Source organism: Dermacentor variabilis, chromosome 11 (genome assembly GCF_050947875.1).
Source record: "Dermacentor variabilis isolate Ectoservices chromosome 11, ASM5094787v1, whole genome shotgun sequence".
Taxonomy (NCBI): domain Eukaryota; kingdom Metazoa; phylum Arthropoda; class Arachnida; order Ixodida; family Ixodidae; genus Dermacentor; species Dermacentor variabilis.
This window is the reverse complement of record NC_134578.1, coordinates 84760602-84786118: the sequence shown is the minus strand read 5'-3', so window position 1 is coordinate 84786118 and position 25517 is coordinate 84760602. Positions and strand designations below refer to the sequence as shown.

The 25517-nt window shown below is 43.7% G+C and overlaps 1 protein-coding gene across 1 annotated transcript; it reads left to right on the top strand.

Annotated features, from left to right (window-relative positions):
* Positions 1-12599: 12599 nt before the first annotated feature.
* On the top strand, positions 12600-16899 carry LOC142564328 (uncharacterized). The gene is made up of 3 exons (XM_075675296.1): positions 12600-12660; positions 13055-13111; positions 16796-16899. Exons 1-3 carry the CDS (start codon positions 12618-12620, stop codon positions 16897-16899), a joined length of 204 nt encoding a protein of 67 aa, XP_075531411.1. The 5' UTR covers positions 12600-12617.
* Positions 16900-25517: the final 8618 nt, after the last annotated feature.

Below are 25517 nucleotides of genomic sequence, written 5' to 3'. Positions count from 1 at the left end.
CCTGCCTGGTCCTTTGGTTGACGGAAGTCTAATGTGTTCCTGATTCTATTTGCAATTACCTTAGAAAATACTTTGTAGGCAACGGACAGTAAGCTGATCGGTCTATAATTTTTCAAGTCTTTGGCGTCCCCTTTCTTATAGATTAGGATTATGTTACCGTTTTTCCAAGATTCCGGTACGCTCCAAGTCATGAGGCATTGCGTATACAGGGTGGCCAGTTCCTCTAGAACAATCTGCCCACCATCCTTCAACAAATCTGCTGTTACCTGATCCTCCCCAGCTGCCCTCCTCCTTTGCATAGCTCGAAAGGCTTTCCGTACTTCTTCCGGCGTTACCTGTGGGATTTCGAATTCTTCTAGACTATTTTCTCTTCTATTATCGTCGTGGCTCCCACTGGTACTGTATAAATCTCTATAGAACTCCTCAGCCACATGAACTATCTCATCCATATTAGTAATATATTGCCGGCTTTGTCTCTTAATGCATACATCTCAGTCTTGCCAATTCCTAGTCTCTTCTTCACTGCTTTTAGGCTACCTCCGTTCCTGAGAGCATGTTTAATTCTATCCATATTATAATTCATTATGTCAGCTGTCTTGCGCTTGTTGATTAACTTCGAAAGTTCTTCCAGTTCTATTCTAGCTGTATGGTTACAGGCTTTCATACATTGGCGTTTCTTGATCAGATCTTTCGTCTCCTGCGATAGTTTACTCGTATCCTGCCTAACGGAGTTTCCACCGACTTCCATTGCACACTCCTTAATGATGCCCACAAGATTGTCGTTCATTGCTTCAACACAGAGGTCCTCTTCCTGAGTTAAAGCCCAATACCTGTTCTGTTGCTTGATCTGGAATTAGTCTAGTTTCCCTCTTACCGCTAACTCATTGATCGGATTCTTATGTACCAGTTTCTTCCGTTCCCTCCTCAGGTCTAGCCTAATTCGTGTTCTTACCTTCCTATGGTAACTGCAACGCACCTTGCTGATCACGTCCACATCTTGTATGAAGCCAGGGATAGCGCAGAGTATAAAGTCTATTTCATTTCTAGTCTCGCCGCTCGGGCTCCTCCACGTCCACTTTCGGATATCCCGCTTGCGGAAGAATGTATATTTAATATCCGCATATTATTCTGTTCCGCAAACTCCACTAATAACTCTCTCCTGCTATTCCTAGTGCCTATGCCATATTCCCCCACTGCCTTGTCTCCAGCCTGCTTCTTGCCTACCTTGGCATTGAAGTCGCCCATCGGTATACTGTATATTCTTTTGACTTTACCCATCGCCGATTCCACGTCTTCATAGAAGCTCTTATTAAGTTTCACAACAAGACCTGCCACCGTCTCGTTAATGCTATAGAATTTCTTTATGTTACCAGCTATATTCTTATTTATGAAGAATCCGACTCCAAGTTCTCGTCTCTCCGCTAAGCCCCGGTAGCACAGGTCGAGCCCGCTTTTATTGCGAAAGCAATACTGCTCGCACTTTCGGCCCATCGGTGGTCGTGGCGCCTCCTTACACAGCTGCGCGTTACGTGGCCGTGTGACGTCACGCCAGACAGAGAGATGGGGCCCCAGCTCGCGGCATCGATGATGGAGGCGAAGCCTTGCGCGCCACTGCTGCGGCGCTACCGAGAGAGGGCGCTCGCTGGTGTGACGTCACGCTAGGAGGATAAATGCGGCTACAGCTCGGCTCCTCGCAGTGGTCGGCGCGCTGCCTTGCGCTATGTCGGATGATGTATAGCCATAAGTTTAACAAAGGGCACCCATGTCCACACCATCACCCGAACCAAGGCGCAGCCAAGGGTATTGCTTTCTCAATCTTCCAGGCTTAACCAAGCTAAGCGTTCAGCCAATTTTTTTAGCACTGTATATGCTTATTTTGCCCTCCTAACTTCACTGAGCCCTATTATATCCCATTTACTGCCCTCTAATTCCTCCAATAGCACTGCTAGATTTGCCTCACTCGATAAAGTTCTAGCGTTAAACGTTGCCAGGTTCATGTTCCAATGGCGGCCTGTCCGGAGCCAGAGATTCTTAGCACCCTCTGCTGTGTCGCAGGTCTGACCGCTGCCGTGGTGAGTTGCTTCGCAGCTGCAGGAGACTGATGGCCCGGGTTTGATTGTTGTGTTCATATAGGAGGTTGTGGCCAAATACTGCACCAAGGTGGCCAATCCTGCCCCGGTGAGGGAGTGCGTTACCGGTTCCGGTCACCGGGATCAGGCCACACTCCCGGCTTGTTTATGCAATTTTAAGAACACTCGTGTTTTTCTTTTTTTATCCGGTGGTAAATTGTGCGGCGCCGGGATTCGAACTACGGACTTCTTGCACGAGAGGCGGATGTTCTACTTCAGCGCCACGGGTGCACCCTACATATATATATATATATATATATATATATATATATATATATATATATATATATATAGTGCAGCGGTGTATATATAAACCAACGGTAGAATCAGGGAACAGCACAGAACAAAGAGGTTGCAAAAGGAAGCTCAGACAGAAACTTTTCTGGCGCATATTTTTAATTGATAACTAATTCATCCTTTGATAATAAAGTCGGCCTATTTGATCGAAATACTTTATTTCTTATCAAATATGTTAAAAGAGACACGTACATGCGTCCCTTTTTGTAGTTACCATCGCCACTACGCATTTCATCACTTCTGTCCGCTGCAGTGATCATGGCTAGGAAAGCTGCGCAAAGGTGGGAGCACCAGATCAGAACGCCAAATCTCCGAAAGAACGAATATTTTGCAAGCAGAGCTAAATAGCTTGTACTGACGTCATCCTGCGCACCGAAGTGGTGAACCGCCATATTGAGTAGCTGCAACCGTCTGCTAACGTGCAAGCTATTTGTAACTTCATCAAATGCTAAAGTAGGAGTCACCAGCGAATCACATGGCTTCTGACATTGTAACATGAGAGAGCATTGATGAGGGTATATTGCGTAATCTCACCGTTAAAATCATTGAACCTGCCATTCGTGCCTGAGTTTGCTCCTCTCTAGCACCTTTGTTTGTCTACTTTTCCATCTTCACGAGTTCATTTGACTTTTATGTTGAAAATGATTTTGTTATTAGTATCAAGCAATGCAGTCCCACCCGCCGTGGTTGCTCAGTGGCTATGGTGTTGGGCTGCTGAGCACGAGGTCGCGGGATTGAATCCCGGCCACGGCGGCCGCATTTCGATGGGGGCGAAATGCGAAAACACCCGTGTGCTTAGATTTAGCTGCACGTTAAAGAACCCCAGGCGGTCAAAATTTCCGGAGTCCTCCACTACGGCGTGCCTCATAGTCAGAAAGTGGTTTTGGCACGTAAAACCCCAAATATTATTATTAATAATGCAGTCCCATTTGGCACGACACACTTACCTGCAAGTACTGTAAAGAGCAAGATGGCAGAGCCGAACCTCATGTTATCAATGGGTCTGACTTTGCTGCCTGCGTAGACAAAGAGAGTTGTGCATCACTTGTGAGTTACGAAACACAGCTTCCATAATCCCAAAACAGAAAGCCCATCTTCTATATACAATCAGTTACCTCAGCATTTAAAAAAATGTAAACATTTGTAGACCTGTTTATTCTTTAATTAGCCTTCATTTAAAAAAAAACGTGTGTTTCTGTATAGCAGCGCTCCTTTAGGTCTCCGCGGTAACTATACCTAATAAGTGGCATTGTGTAAATGGGATACTACACCTAAGTGATGCTGTTCATGCGTGGAAGAGTGGCCTTCCACTGCGCAATGGTTACAGGAGGGAAAAATAGTTACGGCATTTGTATACTGTGCTGGCGCAAAATGTCACCGCATTAGTTGTCAGTGTGATGTGGACTGCTTGGACATATAATGGAAGGTGATAATTAAGTTCCTTCTCGCTAAGTGTGCGCTGCTGTTTGAACCTTTTTGGAACGCTATAAGAACAGTGAAATCGCTTATTCTGGCAATGTTTCTACTTCTAGAACAAAAAGCACAATGACGGATTTCCAAGTGTGTCTCATGTGGAGTTTTCGAACATGAATGTATTGTACACATCGGCTCAAGCCCATCAAAGAACTCTTGTTATGCGTCATAATCACGAAAGCAATATTTTTGTTTGTACCTTCTGATTTAAAAAAAATGTCACAATTTGGTGTTCATGCTATATGAGCATGTGGTGCTCACGCAATGAAAGATCTACATATAACAAATACGGCATAAGATAACCCACTACTAGTGGAAAGAACTAGCAAGAAGTAGCAGTAACAAGTAATGCAACCTATACAGGATACAAGGTGTCGAGTGCCCCCAGAGATAGGAAATACCTACCTCGGGAAACGAAATGCGAGTCTTACACGATGTAGTTAGTCGTGCAACAGATCAAGGCTGACAAAGACGACAACGAGTCTGTTTTAAATCTCTCTATATGCCGGGAGGTCAGATGCACGTGGTGAGAACGTTGACGTACCTGTTTACCAGTCATACTGTGTGCGGCTGATTGCATTTGCTGTAGGCTGAGCAATGCCCGTAAAGTTGATTTAAATCCCAAAGCGGCGAAGGCTTGGAGGATCATATACCCCAAACAAGGATACCAGTTATTTATTTATATATGTATATATATATATATATATATATATATATATATATATATATATATATTATATATATATATATAAATATATATATATTTATATATGTAAAATCCATCGACATTTATGTGCACGACATATTTCCAGTACGCTTTAGGTTTGATATATTCTCTCTTCTACAAAAGTAAGCAGGAATACATGCTTATACGAGCAATTAGAGAACCGTGTTTAGCAAGATCTTCTACGACGTTTGATAATAATTTAGCTTACTGCTCTACGATGCTTCGACACAAAGCCCAGTAAAGGAAAACGAATACAGAAATACCTGTCGTCACTCAAGGAAGAATGGCGCGACCGAACAGCAATGGTTTTTTGCAAGAAACAGGCAAATTATATGCTCTGGCGCAAATACGTGTAACAAAATGAAGCTTAGTGGTTAAAAAATCAATTTCTGTGTTTGTGCAGACTCACCGTTGGCCTCGCGACACACATATTACCGGAGTTATGAATAAAGAATGCTTCGGCAACCTCCCTCGCTATCTTATTTTTGCTCCTGAATTTTTGCCACACTGAATCACTGAAGTTGTCTGTGCCACGATTACCTCGGCACAACTTATTTCAGCCAGCAGCTTCATCAGAACGGGTGGACTTACATCCACTTTACACAATCCTGACTCAATGTGCCTCCTGACCACCACACCGAGAAAGATGAATGGTGTTTTTGTCCATACTGTAGAACTGTGGAAAGCTTTACACGGTCATGTTCGTTCATTGGCACTAAGTTGAATTCTTCGATCTTGTATATGTTAACCACCGATCTTGCATTACATCTTTTGTTATTTTTGTTTTCGCTTCTTGATTCTTTGTTAAATTTGTATTCTGTACTCCGCACTCTGGAATGGCCGTTCAGGCCTACTGTATGCAGAAATAAATAAAGGTAATAAATTTTAATGTGATGACTGTGCTAATTTGAAAGTAGGCAATTTAGCATTCAGAAGCCTTAATCCTACATTAACCAGAAGAACAGTATAAACCGAGGCAGGTGCACCAAAACTAATATGCATCACAGCATACTAACATGTACGCGAGACAGCCCCAGCCTACAGTTCTGTGCACTCCAAGTAACTCTAGACTATAATGTTGTGTGAAAACCAGACAACGGTGGTATGTAGATGCCGTAGCATAAACCATCCTGATGTGCACACCACATGACACTACACCACCCTGATATGCCTAACAAAACACACGCAGTCACTGTCGTGCGCACAACAGAAGACACCAAGCTCCTCTGGTGTGCACACCAGAAAACACCAAGCCACTCTCCTTTGTGCACCCCAACACACCAGTCCACTTTGTCGTGCAGCCCATGTAACAGCAGAGCCTGCTGGTGTTTACACTAGAAAACATCAGAGCACATCAAACCGGTCTTGCGTATTCTTCAACTGGGATCGGTTCACCTATTATTGTTGTCCGCATCAGTTACAACACCGGATAGCCAGGTACCTGCAAAATAATTCGAATAAAATACTTTCACAGCTCGGGGAATCTTCGCAATATACAGCGAAAATCACGATTTTAGAAGCGCATCGCACCTTGACGGTCACTTCCAATATTGCGGTGCACGTTACGGTTGCAATTAGTTTACGGCAAAAGCAAGCGGTTCACTTGTCTGACCGTCTGGTTTACGCTCACTTAATAAGCTGCAGCTTGTCCTAGAGAGGACAAAGGCGTGATTATACTAGACACAGCGGCACATACAATACAGTTATACAATATGCCGTTGAAACGATCAATCCAAAATAAGTACATTACTATCACAGTGATTAACACACGTGCCGGATGAAAATTCTTATGCAGAATTAGAAATGCAACAGTTGTTTGTGCAATCTGGCCTTCATGTGGGTTACGTGCGGTTATTGATAGCTAATGTATCACTCCGTGCAACATAAGAGCTTAATAATTGTGGAGCAGTTGCACTATCGCAAAGTTGCTTGCAGCAATGCAGATTGGCTTAAAGTGTAGAGCACACGTCAATTAGAATCAGATGAAATGAACTCTTTATTTTGATATAAACCGGATACATTTATAGAGCCGTTGTGTACCGAGACTATTGTCAAAGGCACAGACAGAGGTCCAGTAGAGGTTTAAGGCATATGCCTAGGTTCAAACCCTGTGATCGTCAGCTTTTGGTGCAGCCGTCGGCGTCTGGGCATCCGCCGTCAAATACTGCAGAAAAGCAAGATGTTACTTGGAGGCATCTTCAACTAACATTCTCAAGTGAGTCAATGGAGACGAAAATACAACTTCCAACATCCCTAACGTGTGAAGCAAGAACATACGTACATAAAAGTGCGCAATAGTTATGTGGTTATTAACCACAATAGTAAATGACTTTTGAAGTGAACACAGCGGAATTGTTAAGAACAAATGCTTGCTGAATCAGACAACGTTGTCAAATTTCGCGATACTACAGTTTGTTCCGGGCTCCAGAAAACACGCGCCGACACCGCCACTTGCCGACAGTGCGGGATACAAAGCAATTCATATGAGTGAGATCTACAGCCTGGACATTGAAGGGACGGAACCGCCAGTTAAAAACGGGAAATCCATTAATGCGTTTGAGGTGCGTCTGACACAGCAGATTGTTTTAGTATGACGAAATGAGGACACAGCCATATGAGATTTGTTATCAGTATAACGAAAGACAACCATGCGAACATATACAACATTTTCTAAAAAGAAGTGATGAAAGAGTATTTTCAGTTCGCTCTATTGACACTGAACTTCCTTCTATGTGACGTATCCAGTGGCACTACCCTTCACTGTGTCAATGGCATTCTGGTCGCAGTCTCAGCTATTCGCAATTTACTCAAAGATATATACAGGAAAATATTGTTTAAAAACAGTGGGTGTTTATTGTTGCCACATTGGGACGCAATCAAAGGCAATCTAGAACCATGCATGTCTACATGAATACAGACGGGGAAGTATGCCTGAAAAGCTAAGTTTCACGTATGAAACGGCATTTTCATTTCATTTAATTTATGTTCGCCTTAAAGGCCACGAGGCAATCCAAAAGGGAGGACTATAATCCTTGCGACAATGTTAGAACAAATGTACGTAGCAGTAAAGAAACAACAATAAAAATAACAAGCCAGGAACAATTGTGAAAAAAGGGGAACATCGTGTTCGAGTAACAGTGGGTGGGATCGGTAAATAAGCAATGCGGTAATTTAACATTCCGGGGAATGATTTACGATCAGTGCATGAGACGGTATCTTCTGGGAGACGGTTCTAATATGTTATTGGGTCAGAGAAGAATGAAGTGTTCAAGGCAGATGATTGGGTGATAATGTTTGCTATGCGACGGCTTTGCCTTAAGCGGAAGGATGTACGTAGGGCTGTATTTAACAGGAAATGGCTGGAGTGTGGATGGTAATAAAAGGTGTGAAGCAAGCAGAGACAAGACATGATCCGGCGGGAACCAAGTGATGATAGTTAAAGTGCACTTTCTCGTTTCACGTTTCACGGGAATAATAGGCACCATTAGATATGCCTAAAATCATATAGGTTCCTGCAGACCGCACACGTTCTCACAGTCCGTCAGTAAAACGAGGTAGAGCCACAATTACTCTTAGATACCCCTTCACATCAGATTCTTCAAATTCTCAGCGTACCAGAAAACCTGAAACGCTGTAAAGCAGTGATTTGGGCTTGTTGGTAAGACATCGTGAGGCTTATAGCGCGTTAAAAAGACAAGGACGAACGTGCCTGTATGTGTCACATCTCACGTTCGTCCTTGTCTTTTTACCGCGCTATAAGCCTACCTGAAATGCTACTGTGGCGACGAGCGACCACGTAGACCGGTAAGGTCTCGGGCTCTATCAGGAGAGGAAGAACCGACACTCGATCTCTTAGCGTAGCATTCTTTAAAAATTAATCTCTTTCGGAACGCTAGCCCGCGCCGGAGCGTGCCAGCCGCTCGGGCCTCGTGTAGACGCGAGCGTCTACGTCATCTCTCGTGCGACGCCGATGCTGCTACCGCTACAGAGGGCTCCGCCCCCCCCTAGTGAGGAGGAAAGTTCGACGAACGATGGAAAGTCCACGTGACGCGGCGTGTCTGGGCGTTGGTCTGGGGTGTCACGTGCGCAGGCGGCGGCGTAGGATGCAGCAGGGTGGCGTCGCACATTGGTGGAGCTGATGGCGCGGCTGCTACGATGTAGGCAGGTTTGAGACGTTCCAGGGCAATCTTGTCTGATCGGCCGTTGAAGTTCACAACAAAAGTCGTCGGACGACGCTCTAGAACACAATATGGCCCGGAGTAGTGTGGCCGCAAAGGCTTCCGCACAGCACAGTTACGTACGAAAACGTGGGTAGCAGAGGTGAGTGCGGGAGAAACGTACGGGGACCTTGCTTCTTGTGAACATGTAGGTACGGGGCGCATCTGGCTGAAGAAGGCTTGCAGTTCGGCAACGGATTCGGCAGGTGGTGGCATAGGCGTTTTGGGGGTGATGACAAAGAAACCGCACGGAAGGCGTAGGTGAGTGCCGTAAACTAGCTCGGCACAGGAGCAACCTAAGTTGCTCTTGAGTGCGGCTCTGATGCCAAGTAAGACGAGGGGCAAATGCAGGACCCACTTCTCCGGCAATTTATGCGCCATAAGGGAGGCCTTGAGATGGCGGTGAAAACGTTCAACTAGTCCATTGGATTGCGGGTGGTAAGCAGTTGTGCAAAAACGTGTCGTTCCCAGTAGTTTGAGTAGCTCGTTGAAGAGTGCTGAGTCAAACTGCCGACCGCGATCTCTGATTGTTGTGGATGGGCAGCCGAACCTTGCAATCCACGTAGACACGAAAGCTGCTGCAACAGTGGGCGCTGAAATGTCAGATATAGGTGTAACTTCTGGCCACCGTGTATAACGGTGGATGAATGTCAGTGTGTAGCAGTGACCTTTCGAAGGTGGGAGAGGGCCGACAAGGTCCAACTGTACGGTGTCAAGAAGAGCATCTGGTGGGAAAAAACACTTGGCAGGCGGAATGGGGTGACGCTGGGTCTTCGAACGTTGACGCGACAAACAGCAGCGAACCCAATCGCAAACTTGCGCGTTTAGCCGAGGCCAAACGAAACGACTGGAAAGAAGTTTCTGTTTCGCGCGTATGCCAGGGTGCGACAGGTTGTGCACGGTTTCGAATAGATGTCTTCCGAGGGATGCCGGAATGTATGGTCTAGGTTTGTCCGTAGAAGCGTCGCAGACGACGGACCGACCATCTGGGGTCACAACGACGTCTTCCAATTTCAGGGACGTTGACGAATTCCGGAGTGTACGAAGTTCAGTGTCGTCACGCTGTTGACTGGCGAGTAAGTCGGCCTCGATGATTAAAGGTTCCGATGTCAACGTGGAAACGACATTGACACGACTGAGAACGTCAGCTGGAACGTTGTCGGTGCCCTTGATGTGGCGGAACGTTGTTGTAAACTTCAGAGATGTAAGAAAGGTGTCGAATCTCGCGGGGCGAGTAACACGACAGCACTTCTCTAAATGCAACGTCACGCAAAGGAACGCTACATTGTCGTTGCGTCGTAGCCGCGACCACATTGCGCCAGGAGAAGGCCCGCCGCCTTCAGGTGCCAGGAATCGGCGCTCAGCAACTACACGCGAGCAGAAGTAGTTGAGAGGAGCAACGTTGTCGTATCGGCTAATGAAGTATGGTAAGTCATGCAAATGAAGCTATTTCTGCTCGGTTTAAAGACACCTAAGTAGAATAAATCGTACGCATTCCTCAACTTTCATCATAACTTAAAGTTTTTATCGGTAGCGAAGCTTTTGCCACATATGTATTTCCAGAAGCATAAGACCTTTCTGAAAATGGGAAAGGCGCTACTGCATACCACCCCTGAACAAATGGGCTCTGTGACTGAACAACCCACTCTGATTGATTGGGTTGCGAAACCATTGCGAATTCCAGAACCACTTGCATTAAATTGCGTGTGCTTAGAACTGTTGCCCTCATGATACCAGTGGTCGGAGTGAAGGTCGTTGCCCTTCCTAAACGTCAGTAAACTTCTATTGTTCCTCACACGTGATTCTGTTCTGCAACCTGTTTCACTGCAGGGTTCGGTGATTGAAAGTTTTCACGCACACTCACATACAGACATGTACACACACACACACACACACACACACACACACACACACACACACACACACACACACACACACACACACACACATATATATATATATATATATATATACATATATATATGGCACCGCATCTGTGAATGCCGTAATGCTTTGCGGAACGCTGAACAATGTTTTCATTTACGTACTATACCGCCGATTTCCGTACGGTGTGGTATTTGCACAATTTTTTTACATCTGGTCTTCGTACATGCCTTGCTGACCCTGCAATGTTTTACCACAACAAGCCAAAGTAAGTTAGAAAACCTTTCTCTTGCAGAGTTTTTCGTTGCAATCCCTGCAAACTGCTCTAATTATGCAAGCTTACCGTTTCCTATGGTACTGTTTCGCCAGCTCGTATTCTTCTATGTGCGTAGAGTGCTGGTGCTATGCTTGCGCGAGACGCAAGAAGAAGTTAGGAAGGAGTGGAGCAAAGACCAGTAGATAAATGTACCAAGCGGCGTCTTCCGTTTGCATAACAGAATGTTGATTGGGAGGACACTGAGTGTATCCGTTCAGCAACAACATTTACCAAACGCTTTGTCGGAATTACTTAGACCATCTTGAGTGGCCCTAAGTTCCACGTAACTCCTGCATAAACATTCTTTTCTTTCCTTCTTAATCTACTTGTTTGTTCTTGCGTCCCTTTGCCGCCTTGTGACCCAACAATGGTGGTGAGCCGGATGATCCATAAGTGTTATGCACATTTCAAAGACAATCTGCGGGGAACATAGCAGTAATAAAAAAGGTGTATGAGTTGTAGTTGTAAACAAACATTTCTGAACGAACAATATGACAGCGATTGATGTGTACATATGATCAGTGGTTTAGTGCGATTTTTGGCTGTGTTCGTTATCAACATAAGACAGTATTTTGAAAAAGCTTCAGCCACCCTACTCTGAAATTTGTTATAAGGTCATCCCTGATCCAGTTTATGGTAGCATAGGCCAAGTCATTTTTCAAAATGAGATATTTAACAAAACCTAAAACGTCGTTTAAGCATGTGGTGAATGTAAATATGCGTTGCCATCACAAAGAATTATGTATCCGGTTTCCGCCGCCTGAGTACATTGTCCTCAAAGGCTTCATTGCTTTACGATTTAATATGACCTGAAGCACGTGGATAACCCCGACCGAGAAATAGCAAAACGTACATAGCGCATCCGTTAACCAGCTACGCTAAACCTCGCCACGTGCACGTCAAATTCCGGGCTCGGATAGATTTAAAGAGGCTCAGTGTGTTGCCTTTGTCAGTCTTGCAGTTGCAGAGCAGTTCAAGACTTCGTCTGATCACTGAATCTTATCTTTTTAGGTGAGATTTTTTTATATCACTACGGGTAGTAAATATATTCTCGTCTGCATTGGCCCTGTCACTAGGTGCACTATGGCCTTGTCTTTGAACAAGTAGTGCTCTTCTCCTTTTTTATGTGCCCTCTGCGACATCAGTGCGGAATCATCAGTTGCATCAGTGCGGAATGTTATTATAGCATAAACACATATATTCAGGAAATTTCATGTACAAAGTTTCAATTTTCAAATTAAAGCAGAGCTTTCGCGATTATGATTGTCAAAGTAAGTCCATTCGTGAGCTTTAGGTAAAAGTTAAAGAAAGTCCTGCTGCATGCATGAGCATTAGACAAGACTGTTTTATAAGTCTTTAAGTTGTTTTTTGTTCTCGAAGTGTAAGAATTCTTATAGTTCAACCAGAAAAAAAAGAACTTGCTCACGTGTAATTTATATATTTTTTGAAGTGCATAAACATGCAGATTGTTTAGTGCACTTGAAATTCTGTCCTGCCATACGCTGTGTGTTCTAAGCCACGGAAAATGTCAATTTTGTTCTTGCTCGCAGGACACAGCCAGACTTCTCGCTAAGATGAGGTTCACCTCTGCCATCTTCCTGGTTGCAGTAATAGCAGGTAAACAGACTATGCCAATTAGCAACGCATTCAATATAACAAAAAAGATATCCCATGGCGCACTGGAGGCGAATTGCACTCCTAAACACAGAGCAGTGGACAAACGGTGATGCGGCAGAGAAACAATTTCTGGCACATATTTTACGTGCAAGCATACAGCTGAGGTTTCAGGAGAATTCAAGCGAATTGATACTCTGTCGTGTGTCTTATTGAATGCGAATCAATCGATGCGCATTCAATTGACTCCACCGTACTGAACTCCACCGTTGACTCCACCGTTGACTCCACCGTTGACTCCACCTTACTGAACGGTGGAGTCAACAGATCCTTAAAAAAAGGACGTTGATGTTCTCTAGGATTTTCGTTGATATCTTTTTTGTCCTTCTGCATGCAGCGTTCGTGGTCATGATCACTGCAACAGGAGAAAGATCCGAGGAGCGCAGTGAAGAAGGTACGTATAATATTTAGGTATATGTTTGTGTTGTAAGGTATTTATTACCAATATATTCTTAGGAAGCTCAGATACGACTGTATCAGGAAGCGTTGAGTTCGTCGCTGGCCAAGATTAAACAACTGAAATATTTCTGCCAGAGTTCGATTTTGCATATCTCCCTCTCTCTCTCTCTGTCTCTGTATATATATATATATAAATATATATATATATATATATATATATATATATATATATATATATATATATATATATATATACATATATATATATATATGTGTGTGTGTGTGTGTGTTTGTTTCAATTTGAACTTTCAACAGTGTTAAAGGTTGCCTGTCGCAGAGAGAACCATTTAAGTTCATAAGCTGGTGTGCTCGAAGGCGCGGACATTATTTGCACAAACATTTAAGTGCACCATCAGCTAATACATTCGCTAATTATGTTTTTAATAAGTTCACTATGCTTTACCTAATTACCTTATGCTCCATATTGCACTTCATAACTTCTAGCCATGGAGTTCGAAAAGCGGATCCACTTGGAACGAATTCTCAGGATAACACCGGTTTCAGAATAATAATTCCCCAAACAGTGAAAAAGGAATGCATTGGCGTTCCAACTACTTTTTTTTTGCTTAAACGCATAAAATGATGTTTCGATAAGAAAGTAACTAGAACGGCAATGTATTTCTCGGCAAATTTCGGTAATTAAGATCTAGAAACTGGTGTCATACTGAGAATTCATTCCATGTGGACCCTGCATGAGAACTAACGACACGGCGCTAGAATACTTAAATTGCAATGTGGTCATATTGGACATATGGCAATATGGCCCATATTGTTTTTAAAAACCCAAATTTTGATTTTTATTTAGTCGGTTATGCATTTCTATTTTTGTACAATAACGTCCTCTCCTTCGACAAAGTTGAAAAAATTTTGAAAGCGCTCGCTGAAACACCCGGTATATATACCGGGTGTTTCGTGCTACATGAACCCCGGGTTTTAAAGGACTGTTTATCCGCGGCTGAATGAGACCAAAGGCATATGGTCTGCCGTCATTTGGCGCTCTATACAATAACTTATGTATTCCGCTTAATTAGTTACTTAGTAAGGTCAATACTGGAAAATTTTTTATATTTGCGTTTGGACCAAGTGCGTTACGTTACGTTTTTGAGGGCATTTCAAGACGGCCGATCCAATTTTTTGTGGCAGCGTACAGTCGCGATCACTTGAAGGTGATCGCGCGAGCATCGACTGGCGGGCCTTCCAAGCAGCATAGCGGCCGATTTCGGAACTGCGAAGATAAAAATTGCACTGCCTTCTTCCCCTATTATGCTCTTCCAGGCTGCAACCATCACCCCCAAGACCAACTCGCCACATTTTTGTGTTTGTTTCCCTTTCATGACAAAGATCTGTGTGCGTCGCTTCCTCATGCATATCTTGGCCTAACAATGACGCCTCTGTGCAAAAGCTCATAACGCAGTCGAAATGAATTCGCAGGCTATGCCTTGAACGCTGACGGGAGTGACACCTTTTCAGGGAACACCGAAAGAGTGAGAGGGGAGCTATCTGATGTTTCCCTCTCGACCGACGTTGATGACGTAACGTGGCGCTGCTCCTAGTTTTGGTCGCCGCTCGAGCGATCACCTTCAAATTGATCGCGACTGTACATGCTTCGAGGTGATTTTCTCCGGCGTTTAAAGAAAACCCGCGATGTTATTAACAAAACCATGTGACTGCGCTCGTGTGCTATGGTATTGCAGCGGGCTCAACAGTGCGTCTAGCTTATCGCTTCTGAAGGACGACGGTGCTTCCTTTCCGCGGGCCACCGTCAAAGATGATGACGCACTCGTAAGACCACGCCTAGAGCCGCAACCGCTGACTTCGCCACGGTCCGCGAGCGCGGTTGTTTCTCACGAAGCGTGGTCGGGAGGGTTGCAATACGGTAGCGCGTGTGCGCCGTCACGTAAGACTTATTTCATATTTTGGGCTCTCTAAACGCCGGAAAATATCTTCGTGCAGCATGTACAGTCGAACCAAAAAGTTCACGGACCAAGAGATCTGACCCAAAGCTGAATGTCTCCTCAGTCTCAAAACACAGCCTGTTATTCCCACTTTTAGCCTTTTGTGGCATATGCGAACAACATTGTGATGCACAATTTTACTGGCTGCTTTTAAAGGCTGCTCGTACATTTTGAATTTTCTGAGATACCGTGGTTCGTAAACTTTCTTGGTCGACTGTACGTACGTTGCCCAAAAAATGGTATCGGTAGTTTTCTAATGCCCTTTAGAACGTAAGAAAACCCACTTGGCCCTAATATGATTAAAAATTTATTAATTTGTTCTAGTTAATTATTTAAGTAGGCGCTATGCAAAAATACCCTGAGATGCACCACATGACCGCAAACAAATGTCCTTGGTTTCATTCAGTTGCAGTTAACCATTTCTTTAAATACTTGGCTCAAGTTACGTGAAACACCCTGTATATAGGCGACATGTCGCTTTGATTTAGCGGATGTGGTGTTGCCCTGCTAAGTACGAGAGCGCGGCATGGAAATTGTGCCACTGCTCTCGCATTTCGATGAAGGCGAAGTGCAAAAACGCCCGTGCCCCGTGCATTGTGGGCACGTTCCAGAACCACAAGTGGTGAGAATTCCAGAGTCCTCCACTACGGCGTTCTAACTATAATAGCGTTGCTCTGGCATGTGAAACCCTAGAACTTAATTTTTATTATATGTAGATACATCGGACCGCATGACATGCTCTTCAAGCAAACATAGTTTCCTACCTTGACAGGTTTTTTCTTATCAATTGTTTCACAAGAAGCAAGGAAGGCGCACCAGTGGAGTATGTTTCGGTGGCTCCGGTATGTAGCAGTGAAAGTAAATTGTCGGATGAAGAAGGGCATTGCCTGGGTCTGCGATTGGTCCTCTTCGCCTAGCTCAGCTTGTGGTGGCGGGTGAAAATTAGCGGCAGCGACCTACGGAGGGACAAAACTACCGGTAAAACTTACATTCTGCGAGGGACAGCTGCCAGAGTGATGCTGGATGCGTGCCAAACGTGCTCGAGAACGTTAAACCACAACCTGACAATTTCAATCACCCGCAAAGAAAGCTGTTGTCGCAGGCAGCTCTGATTTATCTATGCAGGAGAGTTTGGTGAAGCGCAAACATTTTTCTTATATATATATATATATATATATATCTATATATATATATATAGAGAGAGAGAGAGAGAGAGAGATAGATAGAAAGATAGATAGATAGATAGATAGATAGATAGATAGATAGATAGATAGATAGATAGATAGATAGATAGATAGATAGATAGATGGATAGATAGATAGATAGATAGATAAGCCTTCTTGTAACAAACGAGGTAAAGTTTCTTAATAATTACATTTCCGTCTACTGCATAGATATAAGCTTTAAAAGTCAGAATTAGCCGCACCAACCACTCCTTCAAAGCGAAAGAGGCACGTAAGAGAACGAAGCGCCACATACAGTTGATGAAACATATCGTCTTCCTTTTACATGCATTCATTGGGCTTATCAAAAGCAGTGAATGAGAGTAGCACGTGTGCCTGTCGTGGTACGATTGCAGTTGAAGTACACGATTTTACCGTTTAGAGAGACAGTTCACGAAGGAAGGTCACTATTGTCAATGAGGCCCTTTCGCTTTTCTGCAGCTCGCGCGTCTGGCTGCAAGGCCGACGCTTGCAAGAGTTACTGCAAGTCACTGGGCTCTGGCGGCGGATATTGCGACCAAGGCACGTGGTGCGTGTGCAACTAGTCAAGGAACGCTTGACCAGTCTGATGACAATATAAAGCTACTGTGCAAGCACACCGTGTTCTGTGTTGTTTTCACGTGCTTCCTAAGACAATACAATATGAATGCTACTTCTGCGCGCACAGCCGAAAATTTTCGAAGTTATTTTCAACACACACACAACGAATACGCCACGGACCTTCGTCATATCTTAAACGATTGCGCTTACTCGCGAGGTCAGTAATGATATTACTAAGGAGGTAGAGTGGGTCACTATTTAACAAAGCACACATTGAATGCCTTGCCATGAATGAAGAGACTAAGGCGTTAATTCTGTGCAAATTAATGTGTCTGTTATCGAAGTAGAAAATGCAAGCGAGCTTAGCAACGACAACTGGGATATGGGAGACGTGGGTGCCATTCAATGTAATTAAAAAACTGCAGCTAACAATAGACTATCTCTAAGCAGCAAAACTCCACGTTAGACATATTTTTGACGCTTTGTTAATCTGTGCTTTTGATTTTGAGCTAATACGAGATAAAAAGAATAGCGGAACCTTTATTCAAGCAACGTTATCATTGGTGTTCTGGCATGATGTATACCGCAACATCCCCCGTTCCGCAGACGATCACGCCATTTTTATAAAAGCGGTGGATGGCGAAGAGTTAGGGAAAGAGATGGCGAAGGGCCATGAAGATCAAGCGCATTACATCTTTTTTATATATAAAGGCGTTACTGTAAGAGAAGAATACAGTTCGAAGTGGCTGAAAGCTTTTAGGTCTGTTTTGCACCTGCACTGATAGATGTTTATAAGCATGCTGTATCACGGCTCCAGGATGATATTTACGATTAAAGACAACCAACTGCGGAGTTTTCAAAACATTAGGCCCGTGACTAACCTGATCAAATAGGTTGTGTGTGGCCATAGAGGGGTGTTGATTTTAAGAACGTAGTCGCAGCACGAGCAAATCTTGCAGTCTAAGTGTCCTATTATTAAATTTCGCATTACAGGCAGTCGACTACAGAGGAGTTGCCCACGATTGCTAAAATTTCATAACACCAAAGTAATCGGCAGAACATGAATGTTAGGCCCGTTATAAACTTGAAGAAAAGAATAATGATGGGTGTAACGTTAAGGGATAAGAAGAGAGCAGATTGGCTGAGGGAACAAACGCGAGGTAATGACATCTTAATTGAAATCAAGAAACGAAATGGATATTGGCAGGGCATGTAATGAGGAGGGAAGGTAACCGGTGATCATTAAGGGTTACGGACTGGATTCCAAGAAAACGGAAGCGTAGCAGGAGGCGGCAAAAAGTTAGGCGGAGGGATGGGATTAAGAAGTTTGCAGGGACAATATGGCCACCATTAGCACATGCCCGGGGTTGTTGGAGAAGTATGACAGAGGCTTTGCACTTCAGTGTGCGTAGCCAGACTGGTTATGATAATGATGAAACTTGATCTAGCAAACGTATTATTAAAGAACATCAGGACCATTGCGGACCTAATTTTCATGTTCACGGCCACACAGCTGAATTCACATTCAATTGGTATTAGCGGTCTATTACATGGGAACCAGTTTTGTGACGGTCTTCTTGCATAGCTACTATTTCAGGCCTTCTACTTTCTACCAGCTGCCATTGACAAGGTAGTAGAAGCTTTGCAGGGCACAATAAATGGTGTTCCATAAGTGGCATACGCATTTCTTCAATCAGCTTTCTAGCACGAAGTCAGAAGGGCTCCCCCACTGTTGGTCTAATATGTAAACCTCGCACATTTCCTCTTAGATATAGGGACAACTCATGAGACTCAACTGAGAGGCTCGGTATTTGGTATGTTCGGAAGGCATCGGTCACAAGGTGTATGCCTAATCGTGAACAGGGTCCAGCGTCCTCAGGGAACTCGGTGTAGCATACTGATATAGGGTGGCGCCGTATTCTCAAGATGTACGTGTAAGGCTCTTGTATAGGTTGACGAGGAACTTTCGGTGGCCACCCTACGTTGTGTGCGACAAAAACTTAAGAAGTTTTATAATTTTTAGTCATTTACATTTAACGTATTTGATACGACGAATGAAGCTTAGCCATGGATCAAGTACAATGCCTAGAAATTTGCGTTCTTTGACAACAGGTATCTGCTGTCCGTGTGCCTTGAATTTGTGAAAGGGCACAAAGAAGAGAACGAAGAGAGTGAACAGGACGCGGCAGTTAATAACAACTCAACATTTTTTTATTCATCATACATTTTTTTATAATTCATCAGAAAGGACACATCTAGGCGCCCACTATAGAGAATGCGGTTATTATTCTGTTTTTGAAGACACAGAATATCTTCAAAAGCACTAATCAGCTGCGCCGCCGCCATACTTAATTTTTGTGTACATATTTGTTTCCTTAGAAAAAAATTTTTCTGATCAGAGTAAGGGCCTCGTCCTCTCCGCTCTCTTCGTTCGTGTCTTTTTTTTTCAAGATACAAGTAAACCCACTAGCCCAGTTATGCATTCTGTTATATTATGTTGTCCGTGTAGTTTGGTAACTAACTCCGGGACGAGCCTTGAGTTCCTTGAAAAAGAAAACTGGTAATTTTTGGGGGGCTAACCTTACAGCCTTTTGTTCTGCCCATTTTGACGCTCTGTTTATACTAAGCTGCATTTGTTGCTCGCACACGGTAAGGTTTTCCTGCGTCTACCAAGCTATTTACTTAGTCATTTACTAAGGGCAACGGATGTGTATTAGGACTTGTTGTTGGACGAGTTGGTGCATATTAGCAAACGTTTCTTGACTGCGCGAACAAACAATTGCAGAGAGAGCCAAAGAATGTATTTATAGTCCCTTTAGCATTCTTGTCACGTTCCATATGTTAGTAGACTGAGTGTAGGAATTTATACGTGAAAGAAACCTCTTCCAGTTTGCCTTCCTTGCTTGTCGTCGCATCATTCTTCCCTGTGGTTTAGCATGCTTAAATTGAAAAAGAATTTCAGTAGTGGGACCTTCACGTAGTTTACACCAGGGTTTATTTGGTCTCCTTCGTGCCATCTGCGATTAGTATTCCACTAGGAAAGCCGTCTTTTGAATTAGCCGCCACTTGCTTGAGGAGTGACCTTCTTAGCTGCGTCAATGATAAAGGCGGTAAAGTATGATACGGCATGATTTATGCTAAAATTACTTCTAACATACCGTGTTGAGTAAGTAGATTTCTTAAAACGTTTCCGATCAGGCAATGCCAATTTTCAGCGAGGGGCAATTGGAGGGGAGTCTTGTTGTGTTATTCAGATTAACATTAGTGGGAAGAGCTCAATTCCAAATGGATTTTTGATTACTTGTCGTTCTAAGTCAAAGAAAAGCGAAGCGTAGCCAATCGACAGTTCTGTTGATGAATATCAATTATGGTGAAGATTACAATACATTGGTTAGGTCTGACTGAAGAGACACACTCTAGAAGTTACAAGGAGGTTTTCTATAAGGCCACCACGCACCTCGCTTCGCGAGTCTCCCCACAACGTGTTGTGAGCGTTAAAATGACCCACTAGTATGTAGGATTGTGGAAGTGGATATATGAGGTTTTAAAAATCTATTTTACTGAGGTGATTATTTGGGGACGTATTTCTGTAACGCAACAATAATGAATTTATTAAAGAAATGCCCGAACTGACACAGCCTCAAGGACCCCAAGAACTCACACAGCCTCACAGCTTCAAGGGCCACATGTTGGCAAGCTACAGAACTATGGTTAAACCACTGAATGACGCGAAAGCGTCGTCTCGGTGTTTCTGTTAAACAGCGTATTGCCGAAGAAAGTTGGGTTGTGTAGATTTAATGTATGTCTCTTAAACTCACAGCACATTGGAATAAACTTCTGTAGCATTTCTTTCACGCCGTCCAGGTTGCGGTTGGGTCTGGTGACGTTCCACTGTAATATAAAAATAACAGCAAAATTATTTTGGTGCACCCTTGTATTAGAGGATGATTTTTGTGGGAGGGGGCGGAGGGACAGGATTTGCAACGTAAGCCGTGGAAAATTCGACGGCGAGGATAGCCCCCAATCCTCAAGACTAACAAGGGGACGCTACTGTGCTGGATCAACACTTAGAAACGCCGGCTATGCATCAACGTTACAACCTAATATATATGTTCCTGAAGCTACATATATTAGACAAGGTTAACGCTTGCCGTCCGGAAAATAAGAAGTTAAATGAACTGACTAGAAGACAGGACAGATTGACAGTGAGTGAGAAAGACGAAGATATAAGAATTCTTGGTCGCCATTCCACAAGGGATCAAAAACAATCCCCCAGTGTGGGTACGAGTCATTGTATGAGGCCATCATCACCATCATCAGAATAGGACAATGCGACTACTGGTTTCCTCCAGATGGGTGAATCTGGAGCCGCCGCCTATGTGAAGCAGTGGCCAAAGAGGTATGTTGCCTCCGCCCGAAGGGGGGGGGAGGGAGGGAGGCAGTTCTGGCTTGAAGGTCCGAACTCGCAGCATCGACTCAACCCCTAGAATCACTTTTTGCCCAGACAAAGCTATGGCACGCAAGGCTACACGCACGAGGGCCCAACAGAGATGTGCTCGGGTACGTGGTGTCGGAGCACGTTAAATGCCTGCTTACGCAGACGTTCCTATGGGTTTAGGAAACCTTGTCACGTGGATAAAATTCTTCACAACATTAGATAAACAGAAAGGATTTTTCTCGTCATTTTAGATTGACACATTCCCAGTAGCACATGCGGCGGTGCTAGTCGGTTCATACTGCTAGTAGACCACAAATATGTTTATTGCTTAGTGCAGTAAGAAAGGATGGAGGGAACTAGGGAACCCTTGTTCCCTTCCATCTTGGAACGAAAAAAAAAGGTTTCCTTGCCTTCTTTCGTCCTTCCTTGTTTGCACTAAGCTATCGTAAGTATTTATGGTCTACTGAGCATTGCCAGCTGCCCACTCATGCCTACTTACTCAAGTTGGCGTCAAAGACTCACACACGAGGTACTCTCCCACATGCCGCAATTCGCTGCTTTGCAATGCCCGGAGAGAGGGATCCCGGTGGATTAACCAACGCAAAGCGCTACGACCTTGAAGGCTCCTCGGAAGAGAAAACGAAGCACTTTGGCCATGGGTTTGCTTAGATAGCTCTTCCGGACTGACACATACGGGGGAAATAGGCAGTCGCCTTTTCCTATCGCTTTCTTTGAACTTTCACTCGGCTTTTTCTTTCCCTATCTGGCATGTCTTCTTTTTTCATCAGTGTCTTTCTTGCTTTATCGTGACGTGGCTTAACGCTTTGTAATTTGCCTCCATAGTATCCGAGCGGAAGGCTATAGTAGCTTTGTATGGCTAGCGTTATATTAAATACTCTCATAGTGGGTGGTGCGGTGGAGGACAGCCATAGGGGCCAAACATATGTTTTAGTATGGTAAAATCCGAAACATCCGTAAACAGTAAATGACAGGCACCGAAATGCGACTGAACTGAAGGAACAAAACTATTTGTAAGCCAGTGCGAGAATTTCGCAATGTTTTTTCTTGTCGCTTCTTAAAGCGAGAACATAAAATGTATGACATGTCCCCATTTGCTGTCGTGACAATCACTGCGTAGAAAAGAGCTTTAAGGGAAAGATGCCTTGTTATCTTCTGGCAAAGAAGCCAGTAAAGTTCTGTCTACAGTGCGAACGTCAGGTGTACGCTGACTTGACCGGATGAAACGTATACAAGACGAGGAAAAATGGTAACCCTAGACAGCTGCTTATGCAATTAACGGACAGTTAGCGGTTGAATCGGTATGGTTAAAATCGGCAAGTCACAAACCTCCGCAATATACAGATGTCCAAACTTGAAAATGGAATTCTGCAGTCTCAGATCATTGTGTCTTCTCTGAAATGATTTGCAGAAAACTCTTATTTACTGACTAAAGTAAATGATTCGGTAACGGTACCATATTTCATACGCCACTGCATTGCTCGTTCGCGAGATGCATATGAATTGATAGTGCATTAAGATGAGATAATTATATTAAAATAAGATAGCGTCTCACTGTGGCAGTAAAGACCACCCATTTCAGAGCGGACGTATGGGCGTCGTTTATTGGCAAGCGGTCGTGGACTACCCTGAATATTAGGTTCACAAGCAGATTAGCACTCGAGATCAAACGCATGGGCCTAATCCCAAGCCCTTGTCATGGCAGCTTTGGGTGCATGCAGTGAGTTCTGAGCATCCGGTGCCTTGTGCTGCTGGAATGTGATGATAATGATTTGCTAACATTTCAACTAATACGCTCGAGTAAATACAGTATTGCTGTTAAGGAAATGCATTCACGGGGTCTCGGTACTTAGAGTTTCTTAATCACGAAATTGCAATTTTTTTAGACAGCTAACGCGGTAAGCAATATCTTGAGCACTCCGGAAATTGTTCTAACTCGCCTGTCATTTACTAGAGCAGCAGTAAGCCGTGACAGCCGACTTTGCCATAGAATTAATTGTTGGCGATGGGAACAAGTTCGTCCACCTCCGGCACAGCACTGGTTTTTTAGCGATGTGCGCATGGTTGTCCTATAATGCCACAACACTGCCTGTACCCGCCCCTAAACACACGCAGAGGCACAGCCACTTTCGGACTGTGTGGGTCATAAATCTACACTGATATTAGGAAGCTCGAAACCTTCGATACTTTACAGGTGGTAGAACATGCAGCCCTCAAGCGAACAACCCAAAAGGCGCTAAAGCGGCGAGGGGGTTTAGTTGGTTGCTGGATCTCACATTGTTGTTTGCCGCGCAGATTTTAACAATACACTGAGTGAAACATGTAGATTAGACGAGCGCAGGACTGCACGAGCGCTGGCTAGTGCTCGTGCAGTCTATTTGCTTTCTCCTGTGCGAGTGTTTTTCAAGTCCGCTTTAAAAATATGAATGCGGGAACTCTAAAGCCATATGTGATGTGTGGGTTCGTTCGTTTCGCCGTGACTGTCCCAGTTTATGGGTTCTGCCGCAAGGGCCTGCATGTATTCACGAATTTTTTTGACATGACCCCAATAAAAGCAAGACAGAAACATTAAAACTGGCTTAAAAATTATTACTGGAACAATATTTCAGGTGACACCTGTCACTACGGCAGGGGTTACCATCGCAAACTTATCTAGTGCTTGTTCGCTCAAAATGACATCCCCGTTATGATCCATCAACAATACAGTCCGTTCCCTTTTTTCGTGGTGCGAAGCTATCGAACCCATTACATGCACTAATCCCTGATACCAAGGGGCACCAAATGCGGGAGAAATTGGCTATAGTAATGTTGCACACGTGAAACGACGTTTAAGTACGTAGGAACGTGTCCGTACTTAAGCCGATTGTCTGTATGCAAATTGTGGTAAAGGGAATTCGTGTAAATATTATATTTCATCAAGCTTATCTGCAGGAAAGAGTTGAGAAAAAATAGCTCAACCAGGCCCAGAAAATTCGTTTATTACTAAAAAGTTTCTGAATTGGAACTTTCAAACATACCGAAATGGCGTAGCGTTTATTGCAGCTGCCGCATATTCTGGCATTTAGTAAAGAAGATAAAGAGAGTCACACGTCTCTTTGCAGATATATTCACAATATAAAAGTGGCCACATTCTATTCTTGACGATTTCAATATTATGATTGTGGGACGATCTGACACCAGAAGCGAAACTTATTTCTTTCGTCACTTCATGTTAGGCGCGAGTGTTCAACATGTTATTAGAGAATCATGCGCTGTGCGAACTGTTAGAATAATATTCAGAAAAAATACAAAATTCTCCGTTATCAAGAGTGTTGTGTCTATAATGAGAACGGAAGTAGCATGCGTGGATCTTAGTTCTCACAAATTATTTTTGCCGTGTAATTTAAAAAGCCAACCATACAGTACGAACAAATCGGAGCAGCCTCTGTTTGTGACCGCATCCTGCTGCTATCCTTAAATGTAGCAGCTGAATTTATTAGACCCTTTAAATGATCACCAGAACGCTCAAATACTGTATCTCTCTCTCTCTCTCTCTCTCTCTCTAAGTCTCTCTCCATATATATATATATATATATATATATATATATATATATATATATATATATATATATATATATATATATATAAAACAACGTCAGAATCAGGGAACAGCACAGAACCAAAAGGTGCAAAAGGAAGCTCTGACAGAAACTTTTCTGGTGCATATTTTTTATTGATAACTAATTCATTCTTGGATAATAACCTCGGCTTATTTGATCGTAATAATTCCTTTCCTATCAAATATGTTTAAACAGACACGTACATGCATCCCTTTTTGAACCGTGTTTAGCAAAATCTTCTACGACGTTTGATAATAATTTAGCTCACTGCTCTATGATGCTTGGAAACAAAGCCCAGTAAAGGAAAACGAACACAGGAATACCTGTCGTCACTGAAGGAAGAATGGCGGGCATACATGGATGAGATATAAAAACACGATCGATCGCGCACTAGCAGCAATGGTTTTTTTGCAAGAAACACGCAAATTATATGCTCTGGCGCAAATACGTGTAAAAACCTAAAGCTTAGTGGTTAAAAAATCAATTTCTAGTTCGTGCGGACTCACCGTTGGCCTCGCGACCACATGTTACCGGCGTTATGAATAAAGAATGCTTCTACTACCTCCCT

What these genes read in the sequence shown, in the direction of transcription:
- LOC142564328 (XM_075675296.1), top strand. Translation starts at nt 12,618, where the DNA reads ATGAGGTTCACCTCTGCCATCTTCCTGGTTGCAGTAATAGCAG. An exon ending in CCTGGTTGCAGTAATAGCAG is followed by an intron (nt 12,661 to 13,054) that starts GTAAACAGACTA and finishes TTCTGCATGCAG; the next exon opens with CGTTCGTGGTCATGATCACT. An exon ending in CGAGGAGCGCAGTGAAGAAG is followed by an intron (nt 13,112 to 16,795) that starts GTACGTATAATA and finishes GCTTTTCTGCAG; the next exon opens with CTCGCGCGTCTGGCTGCAAG.